Here is an 18,621-nt window from a genome sequence, read left to right as displayed (position 1 = left end):
AGATGTGTGGTTATGTAATTTCAATATTTGAAGGGGTTTGATCTATACTGTGCACAAGTCCAGTTTGGTCATCTCTAGAAGCAACAGACGATATTGATGATGCCAGTGATCTAAAAAGTCAAATTGATGAATCAGTTGATATTTTGTCTATGCCAGATGCAGAAGTTGTAATTGTTGAGCTACAGGAAAAAAACAAAGATCTACAGCATTTTGATGACTCGATTTAAGAACAAAGTAGACTTCTGCATGTTATGGAACTAACCCCTTCAATTTCCATAGAGTTTCAAGAATACATTATCACTATTTACTAAAAATACAAACACACACTTTACATACTTATACTTAATTAAAACCATTAGACTATGAAATGATTTTGAATACAAACACTCTCAAATTATCCGAGTGATTTTTTAAAAAAAAATCTTGCATGTTAAATATGTAAGGTTTCATACAATTCTTTTAAAGGTAAATTACTCCCTTCTAACTCAGTGTTTTCAAAAACATTAAGCAAGCTTGTAATTGAAAAAATAACAAGTCTTACAGATTGCTTCAATTGGAACAATTAAATGCATTGACTAAACAAATGAAAGAGTCTGAAGATAAGTAAGACTTTTCATTTTTCAAAATATTACAATAATTTTATAAATAGAAAATGAAAGGCGATAACAGAAAATGTTTAATTCAGACCGAGACAGACAGTAAATGCAGATGTTGACAAGACAAACAATGAGCCAAATGGATGAAAGCATAAACATTTTTAACCCCCAATTTCAATGTGTTGTATTGAAATTAATTAGGAAGCAATTATTCTTCCAACCATTATTATAAGTGGCAAGATGAGATGAAATGAGAAATCCTCAGAAGGGGATGTGGGTGGGAGAAGATTCTACAAAATGCAGTGTTCTTTAGCAATCCCCATTACAAATTCAAACATTAACCCTTCAGTTGTTTAGCACGAGTCTCTTATTGTGGATGATTTATACCCTTGAGCCATAGTTTAGATTGGACGGCATAAACTTGTCAGTACCTCAGTAACTCTGCCAATGTGCTGCCTTTACAAAGGTATAAATTAACCCAAATGGGTGAGACCAAAGTAAAGCTTTGAAAGAGTAAAACACAGCATCTCTTTACCCTTTTATGATCAATAAAACACATCTTTTTGCAATCATTACCCATACCATTATATCTCTTAGTAAATACTAAATTCCTAATTATTCTCTCTGCTCGTAAACAATTAGTCAGTAATGATTTAATGCTTATTTTTTAAAATTGATTTATAGAATCTAATTATTCTCTCTGCTCGTAAACAATTAGTCAGTAATGATTTAATGCTTATTTTTTAAAATTGATTTATAGAATACTACAGATGATACATAAGAAAATAATATTGAGCAACTGAGTGAAACAGTGAGATTAAGAAGTCATGCACACAATAGACAAAACAGAAGCTTCTCCTTTTGCACAATACAACTTACACCCAATTAGCTTCTTTTTTTTTTTTTGAGACAAAATGAATATTATTATGTTTATTAAACTCATAACATTCTCAGTCCGTGTTTCCTTCATTTAAAGAGGGTAAAATCTATAGATCCAGAACATTGATGTTTCAGTTTATGATGTGAAAAAGAATTCAAGTTCAAGTTCTGACAGCTTTCAACTATTACAGAAAGGAGATCATCAAACAATTGCTTGCAAAAATAGGAAAGTTCTATATTTAAAAAGCTATTGTATATCTACAGATAATATTGAGAACAGATGCAATTTTTTAAAAATAAATAAATTGTAAAAAAGCATTATTTGAAAACCTCAATGCCTCGCTTAACATTCTCAAAAATAGCATATCTTTCACAAATGAGAAAAGAGTCCAATATGCCCATTATGAACGCTGATCTCAAGAGTTGCCCTATCTTCCCCAAAGCATGTTGCCTGAAGCTATAGTCCAGATAAAAATGAATGTAAAAAATGTTCGAGCTTCAATAAATAAAACAGCTTATTGCTGATGTACTGGGCTTCCCCTTGTTGTTTTATTTGTTTTTATGGGTTTTGCAGCACTTCCGACACAATAAGGTTATTTCAGCCACATGAATAAAAAGGAAAGCTGAAATAGTCAAAAAATTCTAAATGTACATTTAAAGCACTTGGGAAAGTGTCAGACAAAAGAAACTGGGGTCAAAAAAGGAACAGAAGTTGATTCTAAGATTAAACCATTAATGTGCTTGGTTAGAGATCACCTAAAACTCCAATCTAGAAACAAGCACAGAATAAAACCACGAGGAATTCACTTGACTGTTTTCAAAATGTTATATTCAAAACAAAATAAATTATTAGACAATAGAGAGATGATTAACAAGGAAAAGAATTATCATCTCCCAAAACAAATAATATTTTTTCAACAGTTTCCCTCTCAGTTAATAACTCCAGTACCAAAGCAAGTAATCTCATTCCAAGTCAATGACAGACAGCAACCTGGGAAAGGAAAACCAATACAGGAAGATAAAAGATGGAAGGTTAAAAGGCCCCACATCAAGTTTCCCCTTCTTCAAAACAAAATGATTAAATGTTAAAAAATTGGAACAAATTGATGGTGTAAAAAAAAATTATTATTATTTGTATAACAGCGGCCATTCATTCCAGTTCTCTTACGTTTATAATTGTTTTTAAAAATCATTTGATATAGGGGAACCATGAAATGTTAACAATCGTCTTAGTATTTTATTGAAGCTTAACATTTCTCCACATCCATTCCTATCTTCTCAAATGACTAATGCCAATAATATGAGCTAAATTTTTTTTTTAAATTAAAAAAAAACAGGCTTTGAACAACTTAATATGCCAAATCTTATCAAAATCCAGTACAGCTGAAGGCAGTAATTGAAATGCAGCTTTATCGGAACTGCTGCAGAATTGGAATGATCTGTCGATGACAGAATTTTAAAATATAATTTCTACTGCTTAATCAGAATGCATGCCGGTTGGTCAGGACAATTTCAGGCCCTCAGAACGTTGCAAGATTTAAAAATTTTTTTCAAGATACGAGTATCCCTATTGAAATAACAATAAATGCAGTATCCTGTGTCTTCAAATGAACAATGGTTCTGTTAATTAAAACTGATATCAAGCCTATCACCAACCATTCCCTCTCATATGGTGGTCTGATACTAAACCCCTTTGGCCGTCTTGGAGAACAACAAAATAATGAGAGCTCAGATAATGATGTAATGATTTATTTGCTATTAATGACACATTGATTATATTTGTTTGTTTGTTGCTTTAGGTCTCTTCCAACACAATTGAGGTTACACATTGATTATAATTGTATAATGTTGTAATATATGGTGAAACAGTATTCATGTCTTCTTGTCATTTTTTTTTTTGGCCTGTATTCAGGAAAAGAGTGCTGACAGTTCATTATTCATTCGAAATGACCACACATTCTTTTTTATCATCATGCCTCTACACATATGTTATAAAAATTAAGGATAAAATTTCAGACAACTGAAGGCATGCTCTGTATTGCTATTGTTATAATTACCACAATGGACATGTGTGTAGTCTTGATAGGTTGTTCCGATTATGAAAGCCACTCGTGGAAATGGGGACTATTGGAACGCCACTTAATTGGAATGATTTCTGCCTAAACAATGCTGTTCCAATTGGCTTGTACTGTATTATGCTGGGCTGATCCGGAAGTCAAAATTGAATTTGCAGTGAAAATGAGACTTAAAATTAAAAACAGTTAAGTTCTAAGCAGTCTAAGAGACTAGTGGCGTCCCCGTCTATAATAGCATATCAATCAATTTTATAGTTTAAAATGAAAATTAAATTCAGGTTCAACCTAATATGATATAAGATTGAGATGATGGTCACCTAAACCCCATTACACAGTCATATCAAATTCATTGGGAGGAAAACAAAGGATGCCAATGACCATAGAAGATTTTCTGTCTCCACTTAAGTGTTTGCTATAAAAAATTCTGATATGGAGAAATGTTGACATTAAACAAAAAAATACATATAAAAAATTAAAAGGATTCCATTATGCTTAGTCAACTGAGGATGTATCGGACTAAATCACAAGAGTTCAAATCCTAATAATTACAAAATAAAAAAAAACAAAATTGAAATCTTTTTACAAGATCAATTCTGAAATAATTCCAGTCATGCCAATTAATCATCATCAGCGATCAAAAACACTTTAATGAATTCACTGAGCAGAATTAACTTTCATATCAAATTTCAGTCATTCAATTTCATTCTCTACACACAAATTATTAAGAATAAACATAAGAATGAGCATTTCATCACAGATAGGGATAAAGTCATTCTGTACAAGGAACAAATTGTCATCACTCATATCATTGCCTATAGTAATGTTGTCAGACAAAAATATACGAGTCATATCCGTAACCAAAACAAAATATAAAATCAATATTGGGGAAGGAAAAAAAATAAAAAATAAACAAAAGCATTACCAACAAAAAAAAAACAAAAAAAATATATAATTAAATATTAAACTAAAATAAAAATAAAAAGGCACCTTTTTAGTTCAAATTCTATGATACATTTCATAGTATTACATATTCAATGTACATAAATATAACTGTCATCATAAAATTTTGAACAGCTCTTGCTTGTTATCAAAACTCTTTGAAAGGCAATTCAATGATAAAAACCTCTTGACATTTTATAACACTTGTGGTGTGGAAGGAAGCTTTCATTACACATGATGAGGGATATAATGAATAGTTTAGTACATGTCGCATCAAAGAGTTATTTATAGAACAGTATATTTATATATTTAATGATATAAATGATATGTTCTTTCATATTATGTAACCTGATGGAATGGGAAAGGAAATGATACACACATTTATCACTTTCTTAGGTATAATTATAATGTTGCATAGCAATTGTACTACATTTCAAAATTATCAATATTGTAATGTGAAAATGAAATGCAAATTTATTTTGTAGAGAAACATTTCACTTTCATCTATTATTCACATTCATTATAAAATAAATAGACAAGAAAGAAAAAGATTTGCATTTGTTTTCTCTTTTATTCTTTTTAATCCTTTTTGCTTAGGAAAAGAAATTCAAATCGTTAATAATCTTTATTTCTGTGACCTAACTAAACCCGCTGAAGATATGCTGTTTTACCTTTCTTCTTCGGAAAAGAAATTTGATAAAGCAAGATAAATACATACAAATGTACACACACACATTGCTGATCTTGTCCTAAACACTTGAAGAAAGCTCTACAGGTGTATATTTCTTCTCATTTCTCACCGTGGCGGTTCTGGAGGGGGACCTCGTTGTGTTGCTGTAGTGAGTAAGTTAAAGAGATAATATTAGAATTAAAGGGAAAATGCCAAATTGAAAACACTTGATCATTTGAAGCATAAACCAGTTTATAACCATTTCATCAGTCTATAATTCTGAGGCAAAATTCAGCGTTAAAATCAAGTCTGTAATCCTTTTATCAGTCAAAAGAAGTTTAAAAGAGAACTTTGTTTTTAAGGGTTTTACGATGCTTGCAACAAACACATTTAGATCATATCAGTGCCAGTAAAAAGGAAGAAAGTTGGATAGTAAAAACATTCTATAAATACAATTTTAAAAACTTGAGGAAAAAGTAAGACATAGGGGAAATGGTTGAAATAAGGAACAGATGTAGATTCCAAGACCACACTATCAGTTTACTTAGTTTGAGATCACCTTAAAGTCTCACCCAGACACGAGCATAAGATCCCAGTAAGAGGAATTCACTCAAATGTTTACAAATCAAATGTTTAAAAAAAATAATGACAGAAAATAACAGAGAGATGATTTACAAGGAAAAAAAATATCATCTCCCAAAACTATACCAATACAATCGACTGTTTCCCTCCCAGCCAAGGACTCCGGCCAGGGTCATGACAAAACTAAGTGATCTCATTCCAAGACAAAGACAGAAAGCAATTGGAAAACATATAGAGGGATAGAAAACACAGCAAGTACCTCCCCACCCACTATGGGAGGTCGGGAACCAGAAAGAGAACTATTATATGATTTGAAAATAGGTTGACAGTTTTAGATTAGCACCCTTTTAAGAGCATATTTCAGTTCACCCTACCTGCCTGCAGTAACAATATAAATGGTTGAGAGATTTATCAATATTATCTTCCACCATTACCTAAAAGTCAGATGAATCCAAAAACTGCCTGATAGAATCTAGCTTTATAAAAATGCACTTATTAAATACATGTTGACCTACCTTTCCTGGTATTCAGGCTTGGGTAGTGTTTGTTGATATTGGAAAATGGCTCAGGGGGAGGAAACTCTTTAGCTTGGTGAAATCTGAACCGTATTTCAAAATCTATCGAAATTAAAAAGAAAAAAGAAAATCATGTTCAAAAACCTCATATAAAAATTGAGGGTGTTTTGGGGTTTTGTTTTTTTTAATTAAGTCCAGCATGACGAATCATTCATTAGTGGTAAATCAGATGCACACATGAAACAATAAGGATGATTCCCTCATCATTAAGTCCAGGCTAGGGCTAAAATAACAACTTGGTTAAAAAGATGAAATGGCCTTATGGATTTTCATATAGATCAATACCATATTGAATTCAATTATAAAAAATATGTAGTTGGGGTATCAAACTGTTCACATTCAATGCTGACAGTCATCTTAACTCTTTTTTCCCCACATACGTTCCACTTATATAGTATACCACACAACATACTTGCTGTTATTGAGCTTTCTGAGTAATATTGAAACCTTTAAAGATGCACTGCAGACTATCAGGGAGGTACCCTAATTTTTTTTTTTCTCATTTCACTTTTAGATATGCAACATCAACAGTGATGCTTAGTCTCGAAGAGTTGGTTTATATGAAGGAAAAGAAGTATTCATCACTCAATTGAGCGTTTTAATAGTTCATCCAGGATTTCCTTTTGATCTTGAGTAAATCTTGACAAAAACTGAAAATTTCACCTTGCAATTCCAATGCAATGCATGGGGATGGCAATTGTTATTACAGTAGAACTCGGAAATAGCGAGTTCGACGGGTCCACTCCTGATTACTCGCTATTTCCGAGTTCTCGCTATTCCAGAGTTGCCAGGAAAGGTCACTCGGCCGTACAAAAATATGGAAAGACAATGTGTGTGTGTTTGTGCGTGTGCGCCGCGCGTGCGTGCAAATGACTGTGTGTGGATAAAGTGGGGTGAGGGCGGGGTTGAACACGGCCTTCGTTAACTACGTAATGATGGCCACAGGTTGAAGCTGATCCACCCCTTCCATTTCCATCAAGATTTCGTGTATGTGTGTGTGCGAGTGTTTGTATGCACTAGGCATGTGTGATGAGGTAAGCAAGCGCATCGCTCAATCACTGACCCACTGAAATGATGGTTCCACGCTCCCCTCTCTCGCTGATAGTGTCGTTCGTTAACGAATGCTACTCGCTGACCGATGCTGCGAAGTGAGGCATGTTGACATGTTGGCTGCCAGTGCTTACCTCGCGCGTCGCGTGGCATCACATTGGGTGAATAATTGATCACACAAGCACACAAACACACACACCCAATCCCCACCCAAATTTGTTTCGCCTACTATGTACTCTAGACTAGGCTACTATGTAATATTACTCGTAACGAAAAATAAGAAAAGAAAATCTAGGTTAAAAATATTTAAATAGCCCTTGTCTCTTGTTTTGCTCTACTTCGTTCGAAGTCCTAGCCTGGGGCAGGAAATGCTCGTTATTTTCGAGTTGACCTCTTTTTCATACTCGCTACTTGCATGCTAATTTTATTGAATCAAATAAGAGAAAAAAACGGGGATTTAGATTTTACTCGCTATTTCCGAGTTCTCGCTATACGTTACTTTCATGTTCTACTGTATATATCCTGCTTCTCATTTAACAAAACAGCCCAATAAAACCGGACCAAATAGCCAGTAATCTAAAGGCTTGCCTAAAGTATAAAACATTAATAATTTCAACCTTCAATTAGGCCGTATTTCAACATTTCAAAACATTAAGAATAACACCCCCTGCCTTAAGGTCGTTCCGATCTTCTTCACTGTAAAAAAAAAAAAAAAATTCACTTTCATTGTTATTCATATTGAGAATATTTTTAAGATGTGAGAAGTGACCTAAGGGAACATATTACAAATTAATGCTTTCTTTTTTTTTTTAAACTCTGAATTTCAAGACAAAAGCTGAGAGAAGTACAGAAGATTAAATTCCTACCTCATTGCTATACAAATACACCGCTAAATGCTTCATAACAGAGCATTGACCAATTTCGAGACGGATCCAAAGTGAAATAAACATAGGTTTCCTAATTTCCTTCAAATATCTTTGTAAAAAAATTAATCTACATTTGGATAAAAAATAAATAAATAAATAAAATTAAAAATTAAAAAAAAAAAAAAACAATCTAAAAAACTAATCAATCAATAATAATACTAATAATAGTAATAATAATAATAATAATAATAATAATAATAATAATAATAATAATAATAATAATAATAATAATAATAATAATAATAATAGTAATAATAATAATAATAATAATAATAATAATAATAATAATAATAATAATAAATGAGTCTATTCTTTCAAAATAAAATGGGGCTGTGGGCCAAAGTGTACCATACAACCAATGTTAAATTTTTGCAAGCAAACACATAAATACTGGCAAATCTAAAAATTATTTAACTGTTTTTAACAGTTTGATATACGAGTATCTTGCAACCCTTTTCTAAATTAAGGGTAATTTTATCACTCTAATAATTATTTAGCAAATCTGTTAATGCTTAATTATCAGTCAATTGACCAAGGAAATGGCGAATGGCATCAGCAGATGAGTTGGCAGATTGGCTTTTACCTGCAAAAGTAGCATGTTTGGCTTGAGCAGCATAATTTCAGGTTTGCAAAAATTTCCTCAAGGATTATAATAATTTATGGAATAAATCAATATAAGTTATCTAATTTTCATTCTATATGTCCAATCAGAAGAATAAGTATGTCAACAGAAAACATATGACTTAGGTCATGGTTGAGCTCATTTTACCTCTTCTGTCCAACAAGAAGTCGTTTGTCAATAAACTTTCATTTTATTCCAATTTCGTAGTCTTCCAATTTGTCGTCTGCTAAACAATGATTTGGCATTGTATTTGGTTTGACAATTTTATGCAAGTATACTGCATCAATTGCACTGAAAGACTACTAAGGTGTCAAAAATTCTTGGTCATGAAAAAAATGAGATGCCAATAACGGGGCTTAAACAAGGTCCTCTAGGCGGAAGTGCAATGCCTTATTCTTATCCACTCTCCAATCTTTCCTCCTTAGGTCATCTACCAACATCAAATAAGACTTATCTCCCTCATGAGAAAGGGCTCAATCCAGAGTCAGGGCAAAAATCAATCCGCTCAATCCAGACACCAGGCAGAAAATCCTTCTAAAAGAATATCAAATTAGGTTGGTAATAACCCCACAGGGACCCCCACCGAGTGCCAAACATTTTACATACATACTGGTGAGATTCAAAATAAGGTAACGAAATTGAAAAAAACTTTCTACAATTCCCCAAACAATACTAAACATATATAGCTAGGCCAGAGAATAGAAGAAAAAAAATTGTAGAAAGGAACTTACCATCCCCTCCAGATCCCCAACTTCCTGATGATCTATTTCTGGGAGCAAATTGAATCTGTGAGGGAGGTGGTGGAGGTGGCAGTGGACCAGAATTCCTACCTAACGTTCCACCTCCACCACCATAAGCTCGCGTGGGAGGTGGGGGCCGCATATTGGGAGGAGCCGATCGTCCTATGGTTCCTCCACCAGTGTTAGCTGATGTTGTCCTTGCAGGTGGAGGGGGTGGAGCAGCCGTTCTGCTAGGAGGTGGGGGTGGAGGAGGCCCTCCTCTTGAAGGTGGAGGAGGGGGAGGCCTGGATGGCCCTGATGTTGAACTGTCTGATGGCTGAATTGGAGGTGGGGGCGGAGGTAGTGGTCTCCCCACCATACTATTGGGTCGGGAGACAGATGCAGGAGGAGGTCTGCTTGGAGGAGGAGGTGGGACACTGTTATTGTTTGAGGCAGGGGGAGGTGGGGGAGGTGGAGGTCCACCGGAAGAAGGATGCTTAGGCACTGGGGACTGTGGGGGCCCTGTGGTTCGAGCCTGGTTCTGGCGGGAAGCAAGTCCAGCTGCCAGGTTTGACACACTGGGTTGGGAAGAAGAGCTGGAGTTATGGTCACTCTTATTATTATTGTTGTTGAAATTGTTGTGGCGAGGAAATGTCCCACTGGGAGGACGACGGGGAGGGCCTCCATTGTTAGTAGGCTTGCTGCTACTGGATGGGGGAGGGGGTGGTGCACCACTCGAAGGAAAAGATGGTTTGTTCATTATGGGTTTATTACTGGCTGGGGGCGCCATTGGTGGGCCACTACTGGATGGGGGAGGGGGTGGTGCACCACTCGAAGGAAAAGATGGTTTGTTCATTGTGGGCTTATTGCCGGCTGGGGGTGCCATTGGTGGGGCACTACCGGGCTTATTTGTACTGGGAGGTGGGGGTGGTGGACCAGCTCCATTTGTCATGCGATTGTTATTGATGTTGTTGCGTACTCCTGTTGGTCCGTTGGACATGGCACCAGGTGGTTTTAAGGCTGGTCCTCCTCCACCACCAGCAGCTGTGTAAGGGATGAGAAAAATTTAAACTAAGTATAATGTTCATTGTCAAAACTCTTTTACCATTTAAAAAATGGTACAAAGTCATTAACCACTTCATCATTATGAGATTTTGAAAAGGGTCACATCAGGTCCATGGAATTCTTAATTCCCCCAGCAAACCCAACATGTACAACAGGTACAGTTGGAACAGAGAGATAAGGTCAATTTTCCCAGGTTATGAACCTTATATCTTTTGATCCCATTGCAAGTATCCAGTACTTATACACATGTCCCATTTAATGTCATTTCTTCACATCTGTTTTTCAAAGCTAAGAAGAGTTACTGGATTTTTAATGAAGTAAGCCTTCACAAATAGCAGACTATTACGGAAAGTTCATAGAATTAAGAAATTTTGGCTCAAATTTCAGAACTTCTTGAGCATCTCTAAGTCATTAAAACTTATTGAAAATGTAAGTCGATACAATGCTCAATTATTTTAAGGATTTTTAAGTGTTATTTAAACTTCATCAGGGTATTTTTTTTCTTTTGTTAAGTTAACCACAGCAACTAGAATTTTTTTATATCCTAAAAATTACGAATTTTTTAATTTTCAAGTAAGCAGGTCTGCAAATAGGCAAAATGAAACGTGTATAATGAATATTTATTGACTTCCTGTTCTCTCCTTTTCCACGGAAATTAATTTCCTGGTTCAGATAAAAATAGTTAAAAGTAAAAGAACAATAACAGAGCATTTCAAGTGGCTAATCCTAATGCTCAATGCACCTTACAAAATGGAAAATGTAACTGGCATCATAACTACTACGTTTTATAATTTTTTTCAAAAGTACGCCCTTCTTCTATGGCATCATTAGATACAGTAAACTAGGCATTCCATGAAGGAATATAGATAATCTATCAAACAAGATGTCTGATGTCAACAGGAATCACCCATGTTGTCCAAGTGAGCAAATTGGGGGTTAATAATCTTGCCCAAGGAAAAAAATTACAATGTCCGAAGAGGGGCTCAAACCCTTAACCACTCAGCCACTTTGCTCCCTTACATATTTAACAATTCCTATTTTCCTCAGAAAATCATTCATTGTTCTCTGAATGGGTGAAAATGACATAGGTCAAATTACTTCAATCAAAAGTTAAATTTTTAAAATGTGTCGATCTTTAAGACTAAAAAATATGGAAAATAACAGAATGAATAGATAATCCTTTCTTCAACCATGGGGGTAAAGGTAGGATATTAAAATTCTATGATCATAAAACTTACTTCTTTGTCCTGCTGGTTTCAATTTAGGCATACCTCCTGCAAACATACCAGCAAGACCCATAGGTCCACCCATGGAGGCCCCGCCACCACCTCCACCACCACTGCTACCACCGCCACCACCACTGCTACCACCACCAACTGAAACAGAGATCAAATTAATTCAATCATTCGCAATGAAGAAGAATTTCAGACATTTGTTTGTTTTCTTTCAACATCAATTTCAAGAACTTGAAATTCATAAGTGTTTCTACAAAAAAGGATTTCCATATCTATATTTATTATTTTAATGCTTATATATCCTTGCAATAACCCAAGTTACAGGCACCTAATAACAGCAAGACTAAGGTGACTAAAGAAAGAACAGAGCTGGACCCCTGCAACAATTTATTCAGTGGAGAGTAGTCTGAAAAAAAAAAAAAAAAAAAAAAAAAACCCTGGATCCATGTGGCAATTTTGTTTTTAATTGTGCTTTATTTTACCTAGTACAATATCCACTTATAGTGCTCAAAGCCAGCACCAATGCTCACATGTAGGACTGGACCAAACATGCGATGCCTGTGCAACACTATTGAAATTTCCTTTTTGATATATAAAACATTGTTAATAAAGACCCTCTCTGACTATTCTAAAATTTCACAACAACAATAATCAAAGAAAGACACTTGCAAATAACAGCTCAAGATCTGTACTGCATAAAAAAATGTTTAATCCTCATTCAAAATTTAAAATATCAGACAATTCCGATACTGGAGCCACTTTTTGCTCACTTATACTTTTTCCATATTGTTTAAAATACCCTTGCATATTTTGAACTAAAGTGGGGAGGAAGCAATACTGAAGAGACTTTTTTCTTATTTGATTTATTTTCTTAAAATCATTTTTACAATATAATGAATGTGTTCAAAATATAACTACATTTTTTAAATGCAAAAATATTTATATATAACGTATACTTATTGTTTTTGAGTTTGAATAAATAAATAAAAAAAAAACAATTTTTTATCTCAGATGGGTATGAAGCTTCAAGGGATAATCATGAAAAAGTAATACAAGAGAGATTTAAGGATATGCTTCGTGTTTGTGAGAAAGTAAAGAAGTACGGTAAACATACCTTTACCAACTTGCGGTGAACTTCTGTCATTTGTGACAGTTTTTTTCAACTTAGCCCCTCCATGGATTTGATTGAGCAGAGCCCCTCTGTCTGGAGCACCACCACCTTTTGAGGCACTTTTTCCAAAAGCAGGGGGAGGAGGTGGGGGCCCTGGTGCAGGGGGAGGGGGAGGAGGGGGTGGAGGAGGAGGCATTTGCTCCTAGTGGTGTAGTTGTCCTTGATGCAGCGTCTAACTGAAATGGAGATCATTATGGTTTCTCATTAATACCAATATATTTATTCTTATATACATATTGTGCATTTCCACAAATTTAAAAAGCATAATGTGCCTTGCATAATGCTTTGCTTATTTTCTGAGCAGGCAATGTGTATCCAAATTCAATTTAATTTAGTCATCTGCTAGGCACACTTACTATCTTTGTCACTGTCCAAAAGTCAGTTACTTATTCAAGGTCATACCTGAACCAAGTGAGGTAATGTAGTTCAAGAGAATTTCTCAGAGACACAAAATCAAGAGTTTTTATCAGCATTAAGTCACCTGCCGTGCTAAAAAATTACTGATTTTATTAAAAGTAAAAGACCCAAACACTGTAACCCTAATCTATCCACATTACACAATTTCCATCTCTTTGCATGTGAACCGAGTGCTCTACCAAATGAGCTATTCAGGACTGCCTATCAACCACAAGGGAAGAGAAGTTATGATGAGTTAACGTGAATAATAGTAGTGTGTCATTTGAATGTTGACATTTAACTTGAGAAGTGATGCCACTATATATTTCATTGCAATTGTCAGTTAATTTAAACCTTTTAAATATATACCAGTAGTACATGACACTTTTCATATGCAACCTCAAGTTTTCTATTTCCCATGTACCATCACAGTATAAAGAGCAGTCTTTCTTGCCTTAATTTTATATTCAATTACTAACCTATAAATAGATTTCGCATTCATTGTACAATTACTCAAGTCTCATGACTGAGAAAAACAATATATATTTGAAATTTGAGGCCATAATTGTAGTGGTGATAGTGGTGGCAGCCGCGGCGAAGGAGTATGAGGGGGAGGAGGAAGAGGAGGGGAATGGGGATAAAAGGCCTTTACTTTTTCCATTTATTCAATCAACTTGTCTGCTACGGAACCAGTCCTCCCTTAAAAAGTACATGAAATAACACTCTTTTTTTCCTGTTCAAAAGAAAATATCTCCTGTTGACAGGTCTAATTGTTTAAAGCAGGCAACAAATTTCTCAAAACGGTCATGTGACAACGTTAAACAACACAGGAAGTCTGTGAATGCTAATTGTCATACTTCCTTTAAACCGTGTAAACAACATTTCGTATTGAGTCGACTCAACGGGTCAGATAGGGCCGGTATTTTTTAACGAACCAAAGTTTTGAAAAATCAAAATGTTTCTTAGAAGGCCACCTCTATTCGCAGCAGTACTGCAAATAATGATTTCCTCTATTTGCAGTAGTACTGCGAATAGTAGATAGCGTTAGTATTCGTTATTCACAGTAGTACTGCAAATAGTAGATATTCATTTCAGTTATTTGCAGTACTACTGCAAATGCGGGTTCGTTCTGTTTTTGCAGTAGAAGCCTACAAACCTAGAGCTTTATTGTATAGAGGATTGGGCACAGAATATAAATAAACTACATTATTATTATTATTTAATTTTTTTTTTTTAATTTTTTTAAAATTATTATTATTTTTAAAAATTATTATTACTATTATTATTATTTTGCGTTTCGTTGACGATGACGATATGTCTGTTGTGTAGTGATGGTGGTGTTGATGTGGTAGTTGTGATTGTAGTAGTGGTGGTGATGATGTAGTAGTGGTAGGCACTTTGATAACTCCAGTCCAGTGGCCGCCGATAGGCTCACTGTAAGGTGAAACTCGTTTTTTGGACCTTTATTTCTGGCCCTTTACTGTTTTGGTCACCATGGCGTTATTTGTGAACCTATGTGACTAATGTTGGTATCATTTTAAAGGGCACAAAACAAGCTTTCTAACGGTGTATTTCATTCTCAATTCCTGATTGTATTTCTCAGAAAACTTATGTAATAAAAATGTATAAATTTTTGAATTATAAGAACGTTTTAAATTATGGATACATTTTAATTATACTTCATACATCAATAGACAATTAATTGAAGAATATCTCTGCCAAATTTCATCAGAATTGACACACTCGCTCATTATTTTATTTTTCCCGCCATCAACCCCACTTTTTTTGGACAAAAACCTCATATTTTTTTTCCATTTTTATTTATCCTTAATTTTTTCCATACTTTTCATACATGAAAATGATTTATATGAAAATAAAGCTTATTTTCTGACCTTTAAAGTGATACCTAACACTTGCCATTTATTTTTTAATTGAAACAAAATTACTGAAAACAATAAGTGGACCATGCTGACTACAAAACTCAAAATTTCCCGATAGCCGCGAGATGCTGGTTTTGAGGCAGCAGTGAGATCACAGATTCTCTCTGTAAAATTGACAAAAAATTTCAACAGAAAAATATAAATAACTCTGGAACCGTAAATCGTAGAGAAACAAACAAGGTATCAAATTTTATGTTTTTTCAAGTCCCATCCCCCTGACTGGGTCAAATTAAGATATTTTGAGTTTGAAAATTTTATCAAAGTGCCTAGTAGTGGTAGTGGATAATGATGATGATGTAAAGGTGGTGGCAGTGGCTGTAGTTTTGATAACGAAGTAGTAGCTGTGGTAGTGCTAGTAATGATGATGATGTGGTTGTAGTAGTGGCGGTGGTAACGGTGATGACAAGGAAGATGATGATGTCAAGGCAGTGGTGGTTGCTATAGTTTTGATAACGATGTGGAGGTTGCTGTGGTAGTAGTAGTAATGATGATATGGTGGTGGCTGTAGTAGTAGAGGTAGTTTTTTTATGGTAACATATTATTTGCAGGAGCACTGAGATATGAGTAATTAGCAATGGCGAGAGTGTGTGGTGAGAAAGAGAGAGAGAGAGAGAAAGAGAGAGAGAGAGAGAGAGAGAGAGAGAGAGAGAGAGAGAGAGAGAGAGAGATTCCTGGAACGTTATAAATATATCTAGTTATCTGTAAATATTGCAATAAACGGGGACGGAACTATTCTCTCTCATTACAGTAATCTGACAAATAAGCTGATAGATTTCAAGATGTGAACCAATTATCAAGTCGGGAGTACGAGAGGTGGGGATAGGGAAATTCTCATGGATTGGATTGTGGTAACAAAAACAAAACAAAACACGATCTTGTCAAGTTTCAGACTTGAAGAGAAGATTGAATTGAAACGTTCAAAATCTCAATTCTCAGTCACACAAAATGTTTCAATCATCCCTGCTTTTCTTTCCTTCTCAAACTAACTCACTCTCATTCAACTTCAAGCCATTCCACAACACGCCATTTTGAACAGAATACAGTGTTGTGTTCATGTCACAAAGACTATTTTCAGTTTCAGTCAGAGACCAGAGAGCCCTACTTCTACTTCTACTTAAAAACTTAAAACTATTCAAAACTACTCGCAGCTGCGAATAAAACCATTTCGATCTTAGAAAGTTGAAAGATGCTAGTTTTTGAAACAGATGTATTTTTTTGTCAAAAACATTTGTCTTTAACATGAAGGCATGCTCAAGGCGAATTGGCATTTTGGAGGCGTTGCCGTTGACTCGTGTAAAAGTAGAAAGAAGAAGGCTCGCCTTAGACTAAGTCTGAGTCTGTCATTGTCATATTCATTGTTGATGCCGATAGATGTCAATGAATGGACACTTGGCCTTCTATTGAACTAATCAAGTTTTGCATGTTTCCACAAATTTTCTGACAATTCATACAATTGTGCTGTTTTTATTAGTATTACTACTTATACATTGTCGATAATCTGTGTTTTGTTTTTCGCTTCCTTCCGGACTTCAGACTTCAGAGTAGAGAGGGCGGTGTCATCCGTAGTCCGTACATTTAGAGAACTTTTGTCATAAAATTATGAGAGAAATAACAAACCTGCGTTTTTTCTATATATTTGGTACCGCAATCCTCTCAGTAATCAACTGTTGACGTATCATTTTAACCACCGACCACTGTATTTGGAATTTGTGAGTTCATCTGCATTGTAACAAGGAAGTTTAGTCTGTTTTCATTTACACCACGGAAATGTTTCCAACTAAAATGGCGACAATGGAGAACGCATGCGCATCTATCGACCTCTTGAAGGGAGGACTCGAGAGTTGACATCCCTAGGTAAGAGGTGAAAGGTCAGTGCTTGTGTGACAACAAAAGTGTTTTGACCTCAGCGGTTTCCAGCTGATAGAGCCACAATCTCTGTGGATAGGGCTTGAGGTGTTATATTGTTGGGGTTGTCTTTTTTACTGCATTTGTTGGAACTATTCACCATATTTTTCTCTTTCTCCTCTTTACTATATGCTGTCATGAATTTTTGAAAATTATTCATGAAATCCTTAAAGTAGATAAATTGAATTTAATTGTTGTTTGGATTTTTAATTGTTGTTTGGATTTGGAGTGAGGGAGGGGAGGGGCGGGGGGGGGGGGGGGGGGGGGGGGGGGGGGGGCGATTACGGTTTTGATCGACGTGTACATATATGCAGGTCTGACATCCGATCGCACTTAACATTTTTGTAATCAACAATATGCTGCGTCATTTATTTATTTTTTTTAGATTTCCATGAATTGGGTTATCAGACCTGTAAATAAGGACACGTCGGTTTTGATGTAAAGGCAATTTATGTGAATAATAATATACTAGGATGGCCAAACAGGCACATCAATCCGATGTTTATATTGAATAAGTTGATGAAATCTATGGTTGAGGTTGAAATACTTCAAAGTAGCTACGACGATTTCTGTTGATTACACTAATAAATCGATGAGCTCTCAACTTAATATTCACATTCTATTCAATACCCGTGAACCGTAAAACATCTCATGATTTAAATTATATTGTTATTGTGTTTGGGAGGGACTATTTGAGCGTGAATTACCACTGATTTCGCAATATGGGAAGAGGTTTATCCAGAAACTTCTAGAGGTAATAGGTTTATCTCAACCATCGTCGGGATCGAGCCGACGATCAAAGTCACCATGACTGCTTAAGTCCACAAAAGACAAATGTTTTTCTTATTCAATAATCGGCAAAGACATAAAACATGCAAGAACAATTGGCCTAATAGCCCATCTCCTCCTCCCCCCCCCCCCCCCCCCCTCCTCCTCCTCCTCCTCTTTGTATTGGTCGGTTAGGTGGAGGGTTACATTTTAACTGAGTTTTAATATTATTTCATTTTACGTCTAACATTCTCCCGACCAATCAGGTATTTTACATGCTCTCCTCCTACACTCGTAGATGACTCTATTAAATTTTGTTATGGTAAGAGATGTCTGCTAGAACCGATGATCTCCCCGATATTTAGAGAATTATTAAAAACAGTATGTACTGTTTACTTTGGTAAAAAAAAAAAAATAAATAAAAAAAGGCTGTCAAAGGAAATGCCTTCACAATACAATTAATGATAATAAATAATGAATAAAAGACGTTCCACACTCATTTACATTT

General features: G+C 35.1%; 1 protein-coding gene across 1 annotated transcript; it reads right to left on the bottom strand.

Annotated features, from left to right (window-relative positions):
* Positions 1-1,565: 1,565 nt before the first annotated feature.
* On the bottom strand, positions 1,566-17,240 carry LOC144965270 (uncharacterized). The gene is made up of 6 exons (XM_078900429.1): positions 17,058-17,240; positions 13,048-13,280; positions 11,937-12,074; positions 9,646-10,677; positions 6,257-6,358; positions 1,566-5,323 (listed from the first exon to the last, which is right to left on the bottom strand). The coding sequence occupies exons 2-6, from the start codon at positions 13,238-13,240 to the stop codon at positions 5,286-5,288; spliced, it is 1,503 nt and encodes a 500-aa protein (XP_078756555.1). The 5' UTR covers positions 13,241-13,280; positions 17,058-17,240; the 3' UTR covers positions 1,566-5,285.
* Positions 17,241-18,621: the final 1,381 nt, after the last annotated feature.

Source organism: Berghia stephanieae, chromosome 2, assembly GCF_034508935.2.
Source record: "Berghia stephanieae isolate SIO BIC M18660-M18661 chromosome 2, UCSD_Bste_1.3, whole genome shotgun sequence".
NCBI classification, from domain to species: domain Eukaryota; kingdom Metazoa; phylum Mollusca; class Gastropoda; order Nudibranchia; family Aeolidiidae; genus Berghia; species Berghia stephanieae.
The sequence above is the reverse complement of the archived record's forward strand: the minus strand, read 5'-3'. Positions and strand labels throughout refer to the sequence as shown.